At 44.2% G+C, this 20,262-nt stretch overlaps 1 protein-coding gene across 1 annotated transcript in view; it reads left to right on the top strand.

Moving 5' to 3' along the window:
* The window catches only part of trabd2b (TraB domain containing 2B), a 64,409-nt gene that overhangs the window by 26,326 nt on the left and 17,821 nt on the right, over positions 1-20,262 (top strand). Inside the window, exons 3-4 of the mRNA XM_010871815.3 lie at positions 15,622-15,768; positions 18,845-19,019. Of these exons, the coding sequence (XP_010870117.1) occupies positions 15,622-15,768; positions 18,845-19,019 (322 nt within the window). The remainder of the gene's footprint in view (positions 1-15,621; positions 15,769-18,844; positions 19,020-20,262) is intronic.

The following is a 20,262-nucleotide window of genomic DNA, read 5'->3' as shown; positions in this document are numbered from 1 at the left end:
CAAGGCACTTCTATGAAAAACCCTGTTGTACCTATCCTCTCTTCTAGAGAATGCTCTTGGTTCCAGTCCCAATGTCTGTTAACATTTCTAAAAGAGCTGAATCGGTTAAGGTGCTGGAAGCAAAAGGCTTCACTGGAGAAATAGGGAAACATCTCTGCCCACTTCCAGTCAGACGCACATTTTTGTCATTTCTACTGTGCTTTTGGTCAATTAACCTTCAACAGCGCATGTCTCCAACAGCATTGGTGGGCCAGATAAGGGAACACAGAGAACTGGAGATTATTACAGATAATTATGGAAAGTGCACAAAAGGACCACTAGATGTCATACTATCAAATTAGAAAGAAATACTATTTAAAATTTACGACATACAGAAGACATTATAATTCGGAGTGACTTATGGAGGGCATACGCTTTCATACTTTTCCTAACTGGTCTCACGTGACAATCGGCCTCACAACCCTGGCAATACGAATGCCATGATCCTGCCAAGTGAGCTGCACGCAACCCTGTTAATAACGCAAGAACAGGGCAGAGTGGAATGGCTACATATACATACCGTAGCTGCGGATGGATTTCTGGGAAAACAGAAGTCAACAGCGTCAGTGAAGGACCTGCATTTTGAAGCTAAGAGGTTTGAGAAAGGCTTTGCAGTCGCCTTGGTGCTCTTGTCAATAGTATGTTGTGTTTTTTCAGAACTCTTAGCCCAAAACTCCAAACTGATCACACTTGTAACCTATTATATATTAAATTCAAGTGCCATTGTATAGGTGTTGTTTTACTGGTGCTTGTTGCCAGTCTGTTCTGTCTTCGTGGTCTATTTTGTACAAATCTAAAAAGGCTTTATATCTCAGCCCTTCTCCAGAGGAGGCCTTGTTCCACTTGTCACTGCAAATACGAATTTGTTCAATGAAAAAATAAATATTAAAAACATGACAAGGAATAAATGTTGTCATAAATAAATGTGGTTACATTAAGATTCTTGGACACAACACAGAGCCTATCTTAATGTTTATGAAATAATGAGTGACTTAACACAGTAGTAAAATGCTCCTGCTCTGATCTGACAACCAGCTCAGTTCACATCAACAGCCAGCACTGCACCGCACAGGAATCAAGGACCCGTTTACACACTGCCCATCAGTCACCATTACCATCCCCGCCATATAGCACAGTACATTAACCTCCTGCCCTTCTGTGAACACATGTAGAACTCCTCCTGGTTTCATGCACCAGTCAGAGTAATAGACATGTCATTATATAGGAGAGCCACCCGTGGTTACTGCCCTATAAGATGACATAATTTCCCATTGTTTCCATGTCAAACAGGCCTACAGGGTTTGGCATATACTTGAAATGTCTCTCAATAGTGGATCCTGGCTGGGGTGAGAGTAGTCTTCTGGCTGGGTGTTGGAGAGGGTATGACCGAGGGGAGAGCACTGTGTTTAGACTGGGGCTAGGGGCTTGGGGCTGGGGGCTGGGCATATTAGCCATGGTGTATACAAGTTAAATACTTTTGATGGAAGTTGTGGTTTAGGCTAGGTGTAATGGGAGGTGGAGGAATGGCAGCTCTCTTCAGGCTACATTAGGTTTAGGGGTTGGACTTAAGCCTTAATTACATTAAGAGAGAGAATAAAATGCTAGAGAAACACTTGATAAAGATCAGACTTGCAAACCTTCAGGGGGTCTCAATCGAAAATTTGTGGTGCATGCTACCTCAGAAGGGCGTGCCTCAAGTTATCTACATCTCCAAGTTTACACAACAATATTATCTACTTATTGAATCTTTTTCAACATGTCTCTGAAAATGTATCGGAATGTAAATAAACCTTTAATTACCCCCGTCTTTCCCAGCATCCAGGTGAGGGAAGTTTGTTTTTAAATAGTGACCATTAGGAGTTAGGAGTGAAAACCTGCAGACACTCGGCCCTTCATGGGAGGATATGACACGTGTATTTTACTCTAAAACTCAATACACTTCTCTGTCGGGGTCTGACTCTTACCCAAAGCTTCGTTTTTAGCTCCCATTTCCTTCTCCCCTGTATACCTCTCCACTGAAAAATACTTTGTTCCTGTCATCTCTACCTGTACTCTACTCTCAATCTCTTTTCTGTCAGTCATGCAGGTTGGGTGGGTTGACTGTCTTTGATGAGCAAAAGTGGTGAATATGGGGTTGTTGAGGTGTTGGGGGATAATGTCAGGGTGAAAGGGGTCAGTCAGAAGTGGAATGAAAAGGCTCAAATGTGTCCTAGATACAGTAGATTAAAGAATATAACGCTTTAGAATGACTGTTACTGGCCTCTTCATCTGTTTTCAATTCACACTCTCAGCTTCCAAGCTACTTTTGGACAGACATCTAGAGAGACAAAGAGAGAGGGGGAGGAGACTGGGGAAGAGAGGGATGGCAGGAGCTGACATGATATATTCCTCTGATCAGTGGAATTGTGTGTCTGTGTATACTAGACCCAGACCCAGGATATAAATGCCTGAAGAGCAGACTTCTCTGACAGGCTGTTTTGGAGAGACACGCTTTTTATCCATCTTTAGCTTAACACTACACATGTCTTTATCGGATCTGCCCTGGGTGTGTGTGTGTGTGTATGTGTGTGTCTTTCTGTGTGTCAGGGGGGGCCGCAGCAGTAAAAGACTAAGAAACCCACTAAGATTTTCCATCAGGAGGAAAGCAGCATGTCTTCCGAAGGTATTGAGGTTCTTCCCAGTTGGGCTGTGGGTCCAGCTACAGAGAGCCCAGCAAGGTTTGTGTTCCTTCCACTCTGTCTCGGACAGCTTGTTCCCATTGGGAAGATGATTTCTGGTCTCTCTCTTCACGGATGGACTGACCGAGGTTTTTCAGAATATAATAAAATATTGGATGTGTTGGAGCAGCTTGACCCTCAGACACCATGGGATTCCCCCTGAAAGTACCACACACACATACACACAGACATACACACACATTAGTTATCAAAATGGGGACACCAAAGTTGATTGCCCTTAAAGAAATTGACTTTTACTATGCCTAACTCTGACTTTAACCTTATCCCTAACTCTTAGCCTAATATATTTATACAGTCATAAACACACATCTGGGGTGGACATACTGTAGGGCTCAATGGCAGCCTTGTTGGCCTCAGCGTTAACTCCCCTTCAAACGAAAGGTTAAATAAATAATATATGTTCTCGTTATTACACACATATTCACTATAACACATATACACACACTTAAATTCACGTGCACTGAAATACAAACACACACACGCATACACAAATGCATTCAAACACTCACACAAACATACACTGAAACACACACACAAGTAAACACCCTCTGTCTCTCTGTTTTCCTCCCAGTTCAGGCAACAGCCCCTCTCCAGATTGACTGTGCTCCGTGAAATCGGACATTTCTCCTGCTGATTTGCCGTGAAATAGTGAGTTTGTCTGGGATTATGCTGCGTAAGTGTTTGGTGTCTGGAGGAGCCGTGACTGATGATAGCAAAGCCTGCCTCTTCCTGCTGCTGCCATGGTCAGACACACAGTACCGCACACACACTGCTCCATATCATATCATACACAGACTGCCCCATACTATAACACACACACACACTGCTCCATATCATATCATACACAGACTGCCCCATACTATAACACACACACACACTGCTCCATATCATATCATACACAGACTGCCCCATACTATAACACACACACACACTGCTCCATATCATATCATACACAGACTGCCCCATACTATAACACACACACACTGCTCCATATCATACACAGACCGCCCCATACTATGACACACACACTGCACCATACCATATCTTACTCAGACAACGCCATAGTTTAACACACACACTGCTCCATACCATATCACACACAGACCGGCCCATACTAAAATACACACACAAACTTCTCCATACCATATCATACACAGACCACCCCATACTATAACACACACACTGCTCCATACCATATCATACACAGACCACTCCGTACTATGATACACACAGACTGCCCCATACTATATCATACACAGACTGCCCCATACTATAACACACACACTGCTCCATACCATATCTTACACATACTGCCCCATACTATAACACCCACACACACACTGCTCCATACCATATCATACACAGACCACCCCATGCTATAACACACACACTGCTCCATACCAGATCATACACAGACCACCCCGTACTAAAACACACACACTGCTCCATACCAGATCATACACAGACCACCCCATACAATGGCAAACACACACTGCTCCATACCATAGCATACACAGAGTGCCCCATACTATAACACACACACTGCTCCATACCATATCATACACAGACCGCCCCATACTATAACACCCACACACACACTGCTCCATACCAGATCATACACAGACCACCCCGTACTATAACACACACACTGCTCCATACCAGATCATACACAGACTGCCCCATACTATAACACACACACTGCTCCATACCATAGCATACACAGACTGCCCCATACTATAACACACACACTGCTCCATACCATAGCATACACAGACTGCCCCATACTATAACACACACACTGCTCCATACCATATCATACACAGACCGCCCCATACTATAACACCCACACACACACTGCTCCATATCAGATCATACACAGACCGCCCCGTACTATAACACACACACACACTGCTCCATATCATATCATACACAGACTGCCCCATACTATAACACACACACTGCTCCATACCAGATCATACACAGACCACCCCGTACTATAACACACACACTGCTCCATACCATATCATACACAGACCGCCCCATACTATAACACACACACTGCTCCATACCAGATCATACACAGAGTGCCCCATACTATAACACACACACTGCTCCATACCAGATCATACACAGACCACCCCGTACTATGGCAAACACACACTGCTCCATACCATAGCATACACAGACTGCCCCATACTATAACACACACACTGCTCCATACCATAGCATACACAGACTGCCCCATACTATAACACACACACTGCTCCATACCAGATCATACACAGACCACCCCGTACTATAACACCGCTCCATACCATGAATGGTGTCTGGTTGTAGGAATGTAGGGATGAGGAAAGGTATCTTGTTGTCGGGATGAGGGGAGGTGTCTGGGTGGAGGGATGAGGAAAGGTATCTGAGTGGAGGAATGAAGAGTGGTGTTGAGGTGGAGAGCTGGTGGGATGGATGAGAGGTGTTATGGGGAGGGCAGTGCAGGGCCAGCTGTGTTCCAGACCTGATCAGAGGGAGAGGGGGGTTGAGGAGCACAGAGGCTTTCACTGGCAGTTAGCTCCTGCTCTACTGCTAACTATAAACACATGGAGCTCTCTCTCTTTCTCTGCCTCTCTCCCTCTTTCCCCTGTCTCTCTCTCCCTTTCTATCACCCTGTGTCTGTCTGTTTCTCTCTGTCTCGTTCGCTTTCTGTCTCTCTCTCTCTCTGTTTCTCTTTCTGTGCCCTGTGCTCTGCCCTCACTCTGTCCTGGTCTCTCTCACAAACGCACACCCTTGAATTATGCACACAGCATTAGCTCTTACATAATAGCCTTTCAGTCAGGTTCCTTTTAAATGGAAATGCTGCCGTTATTTCAATGCTACGCCACACCGTAGACCTTTAGGGTACACTACCCAGGCACCAGTAACGTCAGCCTGTACTGACACAGGCCCGGTATGAGATGACCTCACGTCACACTTCATCTGAGCCGTGTGTGAGAGATGGGCTGTACCTGGCACAGGCTCCTCAGACACACAACCCTGGTGACAGGACCCAGTCAGGACAACGTCCAAGGAATGTGGCCGTTTAAAGGAACTGGTCCCACTCCCCCACCGCACCTCCATCAGCCAGCCCTGAAGCCCTTCCATCCCCTGGGTCTGGATTCACTTTTTTTGCTACGACACAATTCATCTTCATGGACAAGATTATGTGCTACTCTCATGTTTCAGCAGGACCTCAGAATGGGACTTTGCAGAAATACAAATCATTCTTAGGGAATTACACTGTCTAAAGCTATTAAATGAACCAAAGCAGTCTGTGAGATAAGAGGGATCTGGCCTCTGGTTTGGAGCTATATGTTTTAAACATGCATGACTCTCCCTGCTCTTTCTGGATATGGAATGAGACCAACTCATCTGGTTCGGATAGCATCACACATCATAATGGGGGCAGATACATCTGATGGAATTCAATAATATCTTTCCATGGGAAAAGAGGAGCTATCTGCAGAATGTGAATGGATTGGTGCTCCCAGTACAGCCCTGTCTGTTAGCTCTGGGCTACTGGCTTAGACAGGTCAAGTCTTTCTGTGACCTAACCACGGCTCCACTATGTTGCCACCCCCCCCCCCCCCCCCCCCCCCACCAAAGTACTGAAAGGGAAGAAGATTGAGGACCATTTCAACCCCTTTCTCTCTTTCTTGTCTCATTTCTTCATCCTTCTCTTTCTTTTTCTCACACCATTCTTGGGTATTAATCATGACGAAGAGGCAGCTGCTCTCCTGCACAACTGATACTTTATTATTTTCTCAATTTCCAGAGCAGGCAGGAAAGAATGGATGAATGGTGTTGTATTGGGGCTGCCAAGTCAAACAGCAGGGTTTGTTTGTGGACAAGTGTAAAGAGAGCAGGGCCGATTCCCCCACAGGTTGTTATTAACTGGGCTAGGTGCCTAGGGAAAGGAGCTGGGGAAAGGGGCTGGGGAGAGGGATTGGGGTTGAGGAACTGGGGAGAGGAGCTGGGGAGAGGAGCTGGGAAGAGGAGCTAGGGAGAGGGGCTGGGGAGAGGGGCTGGGGAAAGGAGCTGGGGAGAGGAGCTGGGGAGAGGGGCTAGGGAGAGGGGCTGGTGAGAGGGGCTGGGGAGAGGAGCTGGGAAGAGGAGCTAGGGAGAGGGGCTGGGGAGAGGGGCTGGGGAGAGGGTCTAGGGAGAGCGGCTGGGGAGAGGGTCTAGGGAGAGGGGCTGGGGAGAGGGTCTAGGGAGAGGGACTGGGGAGTGGAGCTGGGGAGCCTATAGTCTTGAGTTTGGACCGAGAAAGCAGGGGGCTGAGAGATTGACCAAAGGAAGAAGTCATAAGAAAGGAATAAGAAAGAAAGATGAGGAGATTTGTCCCCCACCAGGCTGAGAGGGTCCTGTCGTGTCCACCCCAGGATGGGAGAAAGGGGGAGACCGAGAGGAGAGGGAGGGAAGGGAGAGGGGGAAGAGAGGGAAGAAAGGAAGGCTTTCTGTAGACACTGGGAGCAACAGGCAGCCACCACTGAGATGGCTTCTAGGTAATCCCCGGATTTCCTGGGCTGAGAGGGAGACAGACAGAAGGCAGGAGGTAGAGACTGGGACGTGAAGATATAGAGAGAGAAGGAAAGACCGGAAAGGTTGTATAGAAAGGACAAAAGCTTCAGCCGGTATGTGTGTGTGTGCGTGTGTGTGTGTGTGGGTGTGTGTACATTTACTAGTGTGTCAGTTCTTAGCACAGCATACCATTGAAAAAGCAAACATTACACAAAAGTTACAATATTTGGGCATTATTAGAAAGTGCAAAATACCATTTGATGGCAATATATATATTGTTTGTTTAAAATGTATGCCCTGGTATTTTTTTTATTCTCTTACATAGACACACACACACACACCAAGGTGATTACAGATTTGTGTATTTATATTTGTTTTTATTTCTTTTCAGGTTTGCATTTAATAGTCAGTTTGCACTGTTTTCCGTGAGTGTTCCGGTTGCCGTTAATGTGCTTTAAGGTGACTAAGTTTGTCCTTATCCGGAAATCATAGTAATGGTTCTTTATGGGCACCATTCAGAATTTAAGTTACTGGGAGTCAATTTCTTCCCACTTTATCTCTGTTCCAAACAAGCTGCTATATTCTGACATTACAATACACTTAGTTTTGTCATTTCCAGCAATGCACTCAAAATATATCTCACAGGGTATTCATGCTTCCTGCTTTATTTTTGACAGAAACAATAGGGAAAGAAGACCCACTAACAGCCACAACCAAACCAAATTCTGATCGGGTCGAGGCTACTCTTGTTTGCTTACTGCCTCCGCCAAACATCTCAGTAGCAAATTATTCATATCCGGTCTGAAATATTTCACTGTAATATTGTTCGCTACATATTTCAGTCTGAGACTTCAAATAGTTTGTGGGAGGTCAAAATGAGGGGTATAAAACAGTCATCAGCAATTGGATAATCTCTAACCAATCAGGTTATTTAAGCGTATTACAAATTTTTCCAAATTTTGCTTTAGCTGCTCTGGCCCAACGCGTCAGTTTGTGGGACCAATCAGACGGAACCAATACATTTCTCGGATTGATCAGAATCCTTAAGCTTGAAAATTTGCCTTGGAGGTACTCAGTTCCCAATTGTAGAAGATGCAAATATAAAAGGGTTTTGTGTAGGATTAGGCAGACCACAAGCAGAGCACTTGAATGTCTCACTTTTCTCTTTTTTTTATGTTTTCTTTCATCTTATTAATATTTTATTACTGGTATTATTTGTATTAGTATTAATAATATATATACAGTATCTCACAAAAGTGAGTACACCCCGCACATTTTTGTAGATATTTGAGTATATCTTTTCATGTGACAACATTGAAGAAATGACACTTTGCTACAATGTAAAGTAGTGAGTATACAGCTTGTATAACAGTGTAAATTTGCTGTCACCTCAAGATAACACAACACACAGCCATTAATGTCTAAACCACTGGCGACAAAAGTGAGTACACCCCTAAATGAAAATGTCCAAATTGGGCCCAATTAGCCATTTTTCTTGCCCGGTGTCATGTGACTTGTTAGTGTCACAAGGTCTCAGGTGTGAATGGGGAGCAGGAGTGTTAAATTTGGTGTCATCGCTCTCACACTTCCTCATACTGGTCACTGGAAGTTCAACATGGCACCTCATAGCAAAAAACTCTCTGAGGATCTGAAACAAAGATTTGTTGCTCTACATAAAGATGGCCTAGGCTATAAGAAGATTGCCAAGACCCTGAAACTGAGCTGCAGCACGGTGGCCAAGACCATACAGCGGTTTAACAGGACAGGTTCCACTCATAACAGGCCTCACCATGGTCGACCAAAGAAGTTGAGTGCACATGCTCAACGTCATATCCAGAGGTTGTCTTTGGGAAATAGACATATGAGTGCTGCCAGCACTGCTGCAGAGGTTGAAGGGGTAGGGGGTCAGCCTGTCAGTGCTCAGACCAAACGCCACACACTGCATCAAAATTGGTCTGCATGGCTGTTGTCCCAGAAGGAAGAAGCCTCTTCTAAAGATGATGCACAAGAAAGCCTGTAAACAGTTTGCTTAAGACAAGCAGACTAAAGACATGGATTACTGGAACCATGTGCTGTGGTCTGATGAGACCAAGATAAACTTATTTTGTTCAGATGGTGTCAAGTGCATGTCGGTGAGGAGTACAAAGAAAAGTGTGTCTTGCCTACAGTCAAGCATGGTGGTGGGAGTGTCATGGTCTGGGGCTGCATGAGTGCTGCCGGCACTGGGGAGCTACAGTTCATTGAGGGAACCATGAATGCCAACATGTACTGTGACATACTGAAGCAGAGCATGACCCCCTCCCTTTCAGAGACTGGGCCGCAGGGCAGTATTCCAACATGATAATGACCCCAAACACACCTCCAAGATGACCACTGCCTTTCTAAAGAAGCTGAGGGTAAAGGGGATGGACTGGCCAAGCATGTTTTCAGACCTAAACCCTATTGAGCATCTGTGGGGCATCCTCAAATGGAAGGTGGAGGAGCGCAAGGTCTCTAACATCCACCAGCTCCGTGATGTCATCATGGAGGAGTGGAAGAGGACTCCAGTGGCAACCTGTGAAGCTCTGGTGAACTCCATGCCCAAGAGGGTTAAGGCAGTGCTGGAAAATGAGGGTGGCCACACAAAATATTGACATTTTGGGCCCAATGTGGACTTTTTCTCTTAGGGGTATACTCACTTTTGTTGCCAGCGGTTCAGACATTAATGGCTGTGTGTTATGTTATTTTGAGGGGACAGCAAATGTACACTGTTATACAAGCTGTACACTCACAACTTTACATTGTAGCAAAGTGTAATTTCTTCAGATATAATCAAATATTTACAAAAATGTGAGGGGTGTACTCACTTTTGTGAGATACTGCGTATATATATATATATATATATATATATATATATATATATATATATATATATATATATATAGTATTTAAATATTTTACCACATTGTTTTTCCCATTTCAGTTTTTTTACTTTCAGTTTTTGCTTATGATAATAGCCTTGCAGACACTCACATGCACAGACACACACACACACACACACACAGAAACCGACTTCAACACGATCAAGCACACTAACAAACCCTCTAGTGTCCGCCGTAGCGGAGCCCCTCAGCAGGGTCTGTGGCTGATGAGATAGCTGCTTCTAGGTTTCCCAAGCCCAGCTAACCCTGGATGTTATTACAACCACATTCACCCCTAGAGTCTCAGGGCAGTCTGAAACCCGTCCCCTGTGGGCTAAGCTCTATCCCCTTCCAGGAGCCCCACAGAGCCCAGCCATGCATGTCCCTGGGTCAAGGGTCCTAGGTCTGCTGGTGAAACACAACCACCTTTAGAGGCTTCCAGAGAGGGGCAGGCAGTGGTTAGGAACAATGCATTAAGCTGTTTCTTTATGTACACTTTATCAGTGTTGATCAAATATCTGTGAGCAGAATTCTTCAATCATTCTCATATCTCTTTCCTGATGCTGGCAGGTCTATAATGCACCTGTGCCTCTCCAGCCCGATAACAATGTCTTTCTTCTCTTCCCAATCCTAAAGAACACCAACAGCTCCGCTCCATCTGCCTAACATATGCTCTCAGCCTTTATTTTCTTTAATTTTTTTCTCGCTCTTCTTCATTTCTTTTGTTCTGTCTGTGTACTTTGGTGAGGGGGAGAAGGGGTGCCCCATTACTCAACCTCAGTGGAGAAAAAGAAAGCAAGAGAAAGAGAGAAAAAGGGAAAGAGTAATGGGGTAGTTGAGTTTCAACACACCTATATTTTCAGAGTGATGTAGAGAGAGAGAGAGAGAGAGAGAGAGAGACCAAGAGAGAGAGAGTTAGGGAGAGGAGGGAGAGAGTTAGGGAGAGGAGGGAGTAAGAGACGAGTGAGGTAGTTGACATAAGAAAGCCGTCCAAAAACGTGTCATCAGCACCTACTCATTACATGATATAACGTTGGAAAAGCTTGCAGTAACATTAATGCTAACAAACAGTCAGAGTTTAATACACTTCAAGGTCAATTGGGCTCTATGCAAATGTGTGTTGCTAAAAAGGTTTTATGCCCCTCCTATTCAGCACATCAAGAACGTTAACCGTACATTTTCTCTCTCTTTCCTTAAAATCATTCCAAAATGACGTTCCTGAAACTTTGGTTGTGGAGCTCTTTTCAGCTTTGTTTTAAGAATGGTATATTCAGTGGTCCCCAACACTGATGTCAATGGGATTGTGAGGGGTGACATATTTCCTGTTGCCTTGTTTTCATTTCAGGTTCTCTCTGAAGATTATGAGTAACCTGCTTGAAGTAATAATCATGTGATGACCTCTCATGTCCGGTGAGGTCCTGTCATTGGCTGTGTCTGGCCTGTGAGGTCCTGTGATTGGCTGTGTCTGGCCTGTGGAGTCTAACCTGAGACTACCTATCCCTTACGTAGAGTGAGAGACACTTTTGTCTGAAGAACATCCACTCTATCTTTCAACACACACAGACAGACACACACACAGACACACACACACACACACACGCATACATACAAGCTCATTCAACACATCACAGCATGGGAGCTATGGCAACTACATAGAGATATGCAGTCTCCACAGTGGGAGAACAATATTGACTTACCACACCATTTACAGCCCCCTGTGCCAAGTTCTCCCTCCTTGCTCCTTCACCACCATGTCCAGAGTGTCTGATGCAGTCTGCTGTGTTTTGGGAAACTCCCAGCGCTGGCAGCAAAACAGAGGGCAGGGCCTGCTCTGGTGTTGCTTTTGGCAGCCGGAGAAAGCCTTGTATGAGTATAGAGTTGTGTGGGTCAAGGACTTGGGCAATGCCAATGCCAGGCCACTCACCCAATGTGACTCGGCATGGGGGGAGGCAGAAATTACGAGACTTAAGCAAGCAGATGTGAGATAGAAATCAATAAATATATGAAGGATTGTCAGTGTGGAGGCAGCAGGGGTTCCTGGAACTTCCTGTTGAGGTATGAAGTGGAATGAAAGCTTTTCTGCTGTTATGGTCGTGCAGGTTTGAAGGCCCATTATGGGATTACCGCTCTCCCTGGGTTGGAAATAGATTTTGTGAAACTCTTTGAATAATATAAATGAGTTTTCCCACTGCCCTCTTTGCAAGGAGAGAGGCTATGTTCACATGCAATGGGAAATACTAGAAGAGGTTAGAAAATGCAACAAGTACAACCACAGAGAGAGAAAGGGCGCGAGACAAGGAGACAGAGAGATGGTGGTAAAAGGATGTGAGAGAAAGAACAGAGTCCGAGTATTTTGCTTCCAGGGTGTGCTCAGCTCATGGTTAAGGTTACCCAAGAAGCACTCAATAGGGCATCTAGGAGTTCAATAAGTTATTGAAAAAACATACCTTAATTGTATGAATTATTATATACCACTTTGAGTGTGTTGACTTGGGGACAGATCAATTGCACAGCTGTAGGCCTTAATCCTACACACAAATCCTGTGTTCAGGCTGTCAACCAACAGCCTTTACTGTAGCCATCACTTTCCTTTACAGACCCTGCTGGAGGCAATTAGAATGTATGGGGCTGGATGGAGGAGTTACCACCGGTGATATACATGCTTATACGTACATAATCAAGGGTGCAAATCAACAGACTTCTCCACCATAGGATATGAAATGTGTTAGTGGGCGGAATGTGAGACGGTGTGAAACTCAATACGCTGCATTCTGAGTAAACCACACGCCCTTACTCCCTGCACCTATGGCACTCCTGTCAAAACACTTAGACTTGATTGACAGCTGGCCGGGGATTGCCAGACCAGTCCTAGGTGAGAGTAGGAGTGACGAGGCGGGATCTGGGAGAGTTGACCCCTGGTGTCTGGGACAGCTGCAGTGTCGCTGGGCCCGCTGGCTGCTGCACGCCATAAATTCTCTGTAAAGAGGGTTTACTTTTTATTTTAATGGTGGCTGTAAATTTACAGGGCTGAAGTCCTAGGAGGGCTATTTTAAAAGGGGCACTCTCCCTCTTTTCAACGCGCCCCTCTTTATACCTGACGGAGGTAGCGACTGGAGCTCTTCTATCTCTCTTGCGGCCTGGAAATGATGAGCAACACTAGAAAATTAACGGAAATAGACTTCAGAGAAAATAAAACAGCTCTTTTTTTGGGTGGTGGTATGTAGAACGTGTTAGTTCTTTGGATGAGATTAGAGAACACTTTACTAAAATGTTTCTTAAAATACATCGATGTAGATTTCATTGAATTTCACAAAACAGCTATCCTAGTCTCATTATCTATAGCAGAAAACAACTAACCTAGTCTCATCAAACTGCAGCAGAAAACAGCTAACCTAGCTTCCTCAAACTGCAGCAGAACACAGCTAACCTAGTATCAAACTGCAGTAGAAAAAAGCTAACCTAGCCTCATCAAACTGCAGTAGAACACAGCTAACCTAGCCTCATCAAACTGCAGTAGAACACAGCTAACCTTGCCTCATCAAACTGCAGTAGAACACAGCTAACCTAGCCTCATCAAACTATAGCACAAAACAGCTATTCAGTCACATCAATCTACAGCAGAAAGCAGCTACTCAGTCTCATCAAACTACAGCAGAAAAAAGCCATCACATTAAACAAAAAAATGGTTTTGGAAAAAAACTGTATGTAGACAAAGACTCACCGTGGTTTTGGGTAGGACAAGACCTACATCAAAAAGATTACTTTTCCAGATTAGTGACCAGACGTTTCTAGGTTTGGCCTGGTGAAACCGAGTAGGTTTATCCCTACATATTCAAATACAGTGTAGAAATCTACTAAGGACACATCTCTGTCTGACCAATACTGGCAATGCATGCAGGTTTCATTTATCATTTTCAGATATGATTTATTTCAGTGGATACAGGCTATATATATATTTGTGGTTTTTCAGAACTCTCAGTACAAAACCCCAGACTGATCACACTTGTAACCAATTCAATCTTGCATTCTAAACAACCGATTTTTCTTTCATTTGGTTAGCAAACCTCTTTCTTACAAACATCTTTCTTGCAAAAGTCTTTCACCACAAGATTATTGATTCATCCACTAAGTTTGTTTTTTGTGAAATATAATGAGTTCATTGGCTCCAGCATTGTAGGCCCCAAGAAGGGACTTATGTCTTACCCCCCTATCTTCAGATATGTCTGTACACATGAATATGTTTCCCCCACGTTGTCCAGGCACATGGACAGTTAGTCACAGGCCAATGATTTTACGTCGACACTGGGTTCGAGTTTTGGCCCGGTAGAAGCCTACTTTATCAACAAAGATGTTCTTGTGATGGGTCACAGTAGCTCCGTTTCATGTTCTGACCCTGTCATTTACTCCTCTGCCTGGCTGTCTGTCCTGCTCCATGTTGAAAGACATTGCCAGTGTTCACATGGTATATTTGGTTATATAGTTACCAGTGGTTGTGGTTACTTTTATGGATGGCAATTATGTCCTGTTTATGACAGTATTGTATTGTAGATAGACAATCCAGTGGTCTTTTCTGGCTAACACTACCAACACCAAGGTTGTGGGTTTGAATCCCAGTGAGGTACACATTTATGGCCTTAGGGTGATGATTCTGTACTTATCAATCTGCACATAGTAGGGAAAACAGTGTAAAATATATACAGTCAATTCACCAAATGGTTGAGTGATGATCAAGTAGGAACAATGGTGATAGTAAAAGGTATTTTAACAATAGAAAAGATAATCCTATCAAAGCAATGCAAGTACTTTATATGAACACCATTTAAGTGTGAAACACGTTTGATCTTGTTTTTCTTTCTCAGTCTATGTCAAATGCACTTTTGAAAAAAGCTTTTGAAAAATTACAACATACCTGTACGAACAGTACCAGTGACAAAAAACCTCTAATATCACAGGATAAAGATGCAACATGTTTTATGGAATGCATTATGATATTTGATGAGGCACAGTGTGTTGGCAACAGGCTCTGTGCCCTGTGAGCTTTGCAGACAGGCCATGACATGATATCCATTCAGTGCTGCAAATCATTTCTTAAGCAAAACATATTCATTATCAGTAGTTGCAAGACAAGACCGTCCAGTTTTTTAAAAATCTGAAGCCAATACTGATTGATTGAGGACCAAGCCGTAGGGTTCTGGTTGAAGAAATCTAACAACGGGCTAAGAGTGGATCTCTTCGGGGGTTCCTTAAATGAAACCAGCGATACATTTTTTTCTGGTTTTCTAAGTGTGTGCAGGACAGTATGTGGGACAGTTGGTGTGTGTTACCTTTAGAGGGACAGTGAGTAAGGCTGTTACGCGGTGGAGTTCCTCACCATCCTCCCCCTCCTCCTGCAGGTGCTGTTTGCCCTGAACCAGACCCTGCTGCAGCATGAGAGTGTGAGAGCCGGCAGTCTGCAGGGCTCCTACACCACCGAGGACCTCATCACTCACTACAACTGTGGAGACCTCAGCTCCATCATCTTCAACCATGACACCTCGCAGGTACGTCCACCAGTCTTAGAAGGCCTAAAAGAGCTAAAGCCTTGTTATTTCATCCTGGTCTTGAAGATAAAGGCTTTCAATCCTATCCCGCCTCTAACACCAACATTAACGTGCTAGTTATTTAGAGGATGCATTTTATCGAGAGCAACTACCAGAAACAGTCGTGGTTAAATGTGGGACAGAACAACATGTTTTTCATCTTTCAGGCTCTGGAATTAAATCTAGCATTCATTATATTAGTCAATCATTATCAGTAGTCTAGCTGCCACCCTGTTAACCATCAGACCCTGAGAGCCTTATTCTAGCCACTGACTACACAGCCTTCACACACTGCATACTGCTTTTCCCCTATGGTGAAACCACAACATGGTCATATTTCATCTGTACCATTATAGTACGTTGTCCCAACGACACACGTGATCATCACTCATCACCGACTCACTGTTGAGGTGTCTGAAGTATTTCAATCAGTTTCTACAGAGACCGGTATATTGTTACAGCCAGACAATTTATAGAGTAAGCCGTTCTCTCCTGTCTCCTTGTGCCTTGAAGACCATGTCTCCTACAGTTGTCTCCAGCGTCCCGTCACTAAATCAGTCTAAATCAGCCCTGGGCCTTTATGTAATAATAACACGTATTAACATTCCACACCACATGCTATAACCATCTAATGGATGACGGCGGTGCCAGGCTGCACTGATATACGGCAGGCCTTATGAACTCTACCCCGGAGTAGCAGGTGTTCCCTGATAAATGGACGGTAATCCCCAGCCACCGTGATCTCCCAGCTCCATCTTCATCTGCTGGGCTCCTGATGGGCCACAGCTCGGAGAGGTTAATGCATTTCAACACAGAGGGCCTCCTCATTCCCAGCGTAGCCACCGGAGAGCGCGGAGCAACGAGGACCTTCAAAGGGAGCAGGGGAGGAGGAGGCCCCAGTCAGGGTCGCGAACAGGAGTGAGGAAGGGAGAAAATATTTCCCTGTCATTTCACATTTCCTGAGTGGCCAGGATAAAGTGCAGCTAATGGGCCTTACAGCGATAAGTTATCTGCAGGCGGTTCACCTCCCTTCCGACCGGCCGACGCTTACTTCTCTGTTTTCACTAAACGCTCAAACGGTGATCATTCATCAGGGAACTGATGTGGCTTCCTCCTACTTCACTCCCCACCTCCTGCTTCTGCTTCGCTACCCAGTCGCTCACTAAGAGAAAGAGCAAGACTGAGACCAGAGAAATGAGATAAGACGAAAGGAGTATTTAGGGCGAAGGAGGAGAGTAGTTGTAGGGATGACAGGATATACACCAGGAGGGATCGTGGTAGTGGTTCGCGTCTCTCCTCACATTCAAGGAAGACACTTATGACGTACACTAACCGTTTTCTTCGTTTATTTATTTACACTTTAAGGCAATTTGAGTCTAAGTGGGCAAATTAAGCGAATGAATGCTGTTAGTGATTTCAGCAAAGCTATTTACAATATTTCCAATTGTGGAATATTACTGCATTGTACGTTTTTCAGCAGAAAAATACAAAAACACTAATGCTAATCGAACTGTGCTACTGCAAGCCACTGAGGGCTGCTATTAGCTTAGCTGCTAGCTGGCTAAGTAATGAAACTACTTTATTGATATATTTCAATTTAGTTTATTAAAGGTTGTATCAAGTTTTTTTTGTAATAATTTTTACATATAGTAGATTTTTGTAACATCTTGTTAGATTTGAATAAATATTGAAAATATATACATTTTAAATAGGACTATTCTTAAGTGTTATTTCAGTACTTTCTAGTCTTTCACCTAACTACAGTCAACAGTCTTTACAGTGTTTTTAACAGAAAGGAAACCCCACGTTGAATGTATTTCATTTTGATCTCTCAGATTTGAATTGACATTTTAGTGTTTTCACAGATGCTCTAATCAGAGTGAGTTACATATGTGAATTAACACAAACATTTTATTTTAGGGTAATTCTTTAAAGGTTTATCTAATGTTTTAAAAAACAAATAAACACAGACCGTTTTCTTCACATTTTCCTCACGTACACTGGCACACACACACACACACACACACATGAACCTTTACATGATTAGGTGCTTTCACATACTCACTTGGCCTGCAGCTGTCCAGTCCTCCTGATCACTTCAAGTGCTGCAGCTCAACCAGATGCAGGTTGTGATCAGGTGTCCACATCACACAATATGAGCCCCGGGAGAGAACAAACACATAGCATGACACACATCCCTGCCCATGACCTCTCTGAAGGTGTCTTATGGGGTCCGGATGTGCAGAAGGTAACCCTCCATGTATTCCACACTAATTCTCTCTGACATAGAGCCGTCCCTAATGACCTCCTGATAACCCCTTCATCTTCCATACTTCCCCCGTTCATTGGTTCCACCTCTGCTGATTGGAGTAGTTCTGGTCAGGAAGTGGAGAGGAACTTGTTCCTAGCAAGCGCTTTGACCCCAGAGCTGGAAGGACCAGAACAGGATACTCCCAGAGAGCAGCACAAGGATGGGTCTCAGGTGCAATCTGCTCTGCTGCCTCCTGGCCCCGGTCTCTGTGTCAGTGCGCGTGTGTGTGTGTCAACGTGTGTTTATGTCTCAATATGTGTTTGTGTGTGTGTATATATGTGTGTGTTTTGAGCAGCTGTATAATGGAGCGCACCAGGATCAGCCTACCCCTTTATCCCAGGCCCACGGGGGCCCCTCTAAACTCCAGACCCCCCCCCCTTTCCGCTCCCCCGGGATCCTGATCATCCCTGCAGATTAACGGCCTGCCTAGCCCTCTGAGCTGGCCAAGAGCTGACTGCAGCCAGGACCCTGTCCACTGTAAATCAATCAAACTACAATTGTACAGAAACAAACACCCCAGTAGAGACGAATAAGTCCTCTTTCCCGTTCTGTAGCAGGAGATCATTTTCCATCAGGCTGTCATGCTGGCAGAAACGTCAGGGACACCTTCATCCTGCCAGGTCTCACACTCACAGGGGCATACATGTTGGCCAGGACATCACTAACAACCTCTCTGTTCCTCTCTTCCATGTTCCATCTGTCATTTCCACCACCCACCCCCCGCAGCTCCCTCACTTCATCAACAGTTCCCTGCCGGCCCATGAGAGGTCCACGGCTCTGCAGATTGACAACTACTTCCGCCAGGAGCTCATCTACAAACGCAATGAGCGAATGGCACGGCGCATCTCCGCTCTCATCCAGCGAAACCCCTCCCAGACCTTCTTTTTTGCTTTTGGCGCAGGTGAGTTGGGAGGTTATACATCCAGTAACCCCTGAGGTAACAGAACGATTAAATTATCTACTCTGTCAGGGGTTGTGAAGCCTTTGGGACACCCACAATTTTGTTCTTGCCCTGAACTAGCTGACCTGATTCTGGGCTTGATGATTAGTAGAGAAGAAACAGGAGTGCTAGCTCTGGAACATGGTATGGCTGGGGGTACCAGATGAGAGGTTAGAGAACCATTGGTCTGTGTCTCCTCTACTGGAACAACCATTTTTATAATGGGTGCTATTACTTCAACTATACTCAGATTGAAACTGAAGATTATTCATTTGTTTCTTTTTGACCTCTGCTCCAAAATCTTTGATTCAAAATCGAACCATTACTATTGTTAAAGTATAGATTGTCAGCTTTTAACATCAGGATATTTGTGTACTCGCTTTGACTATTTAGAAATGACAACACTTATTATTCCCAGTCCCTCTATTTTATGGCACTAAAATAATGTAGATAGATTAATATCCTGCTAAAATCAATCGCTTACGTTTGGTCTTTGTTTCCATATCCCATGCATAAAATAACTGCCGGATGACTACAACGCAGGATCCTACCATATGCTGAAGTTCTCTGTGGTGATGCTATGTCAGGCCTTCACAGCCGTCTTCTGTTGTTGTAAAAACGTTTCACAGTCTCAATACTCATAATGCGCACTGGAAGTACACATCAGATTACTCAATCCCTGGATGGAAATGTTTAAACACTCAAGTAAACAGTAATACTCAGGCAGTATTATGAAATATAAAAATTAAAACAAACAATTGACTCCCAAAGAAAAGTCCACAACCCCACTGATTCAAGAGGTTATTGGGGTGTTAAAGACTGTACGTAGAATGCTTTGCCTTACAAAGTTATTCGTTATTGGAACCCTATCACTTCGCAAATAACCCTTTTGCGGGTCTTTTCTCTAAGTGTGTGCTTTGTGATCAAATATATTTGATTCTAGGAATGTTACGGTTACGGTTAGATTTGTATAATTTTATGAGTGCATTTGTTTCATGTGTGTGTGTGTGTGTGTTGGTGTGTGTTTGCGTGTAGTAGAAGGTGAGATAGACATATTAGGTGTTTGTAAGATGAATGTTTGAACCAATATTAATGTGTGTTCATGATGAACAATTTTATTTAATTTACTGTATGTGTTTAAAAGCAAAACTAGAGAAAAGCAGTACAATAATAGCCTTTAATAGGTCCCAGATTTCTGGTGTGT

The sequence above is a fragment of the Esox lucius genome, chromosome 8 (assembly GCF_011004845.1).
Source record: "Esox lucius isolate fEsoLuc1 chromosome 8, fEsoLuc1.pri, whole genome shotgun sequence".
Lineage (NCBI taxonomy): Eukaryota > Metazoa > Chordata > Actinopteri > Esociformes > Esocidae > Esox > Esox lucius.
The sequence above is the reverse complement of the archived record's forward strand: the minus strand, read 5'-3'. Positions and strand labels throughout refer to the sequence as shown.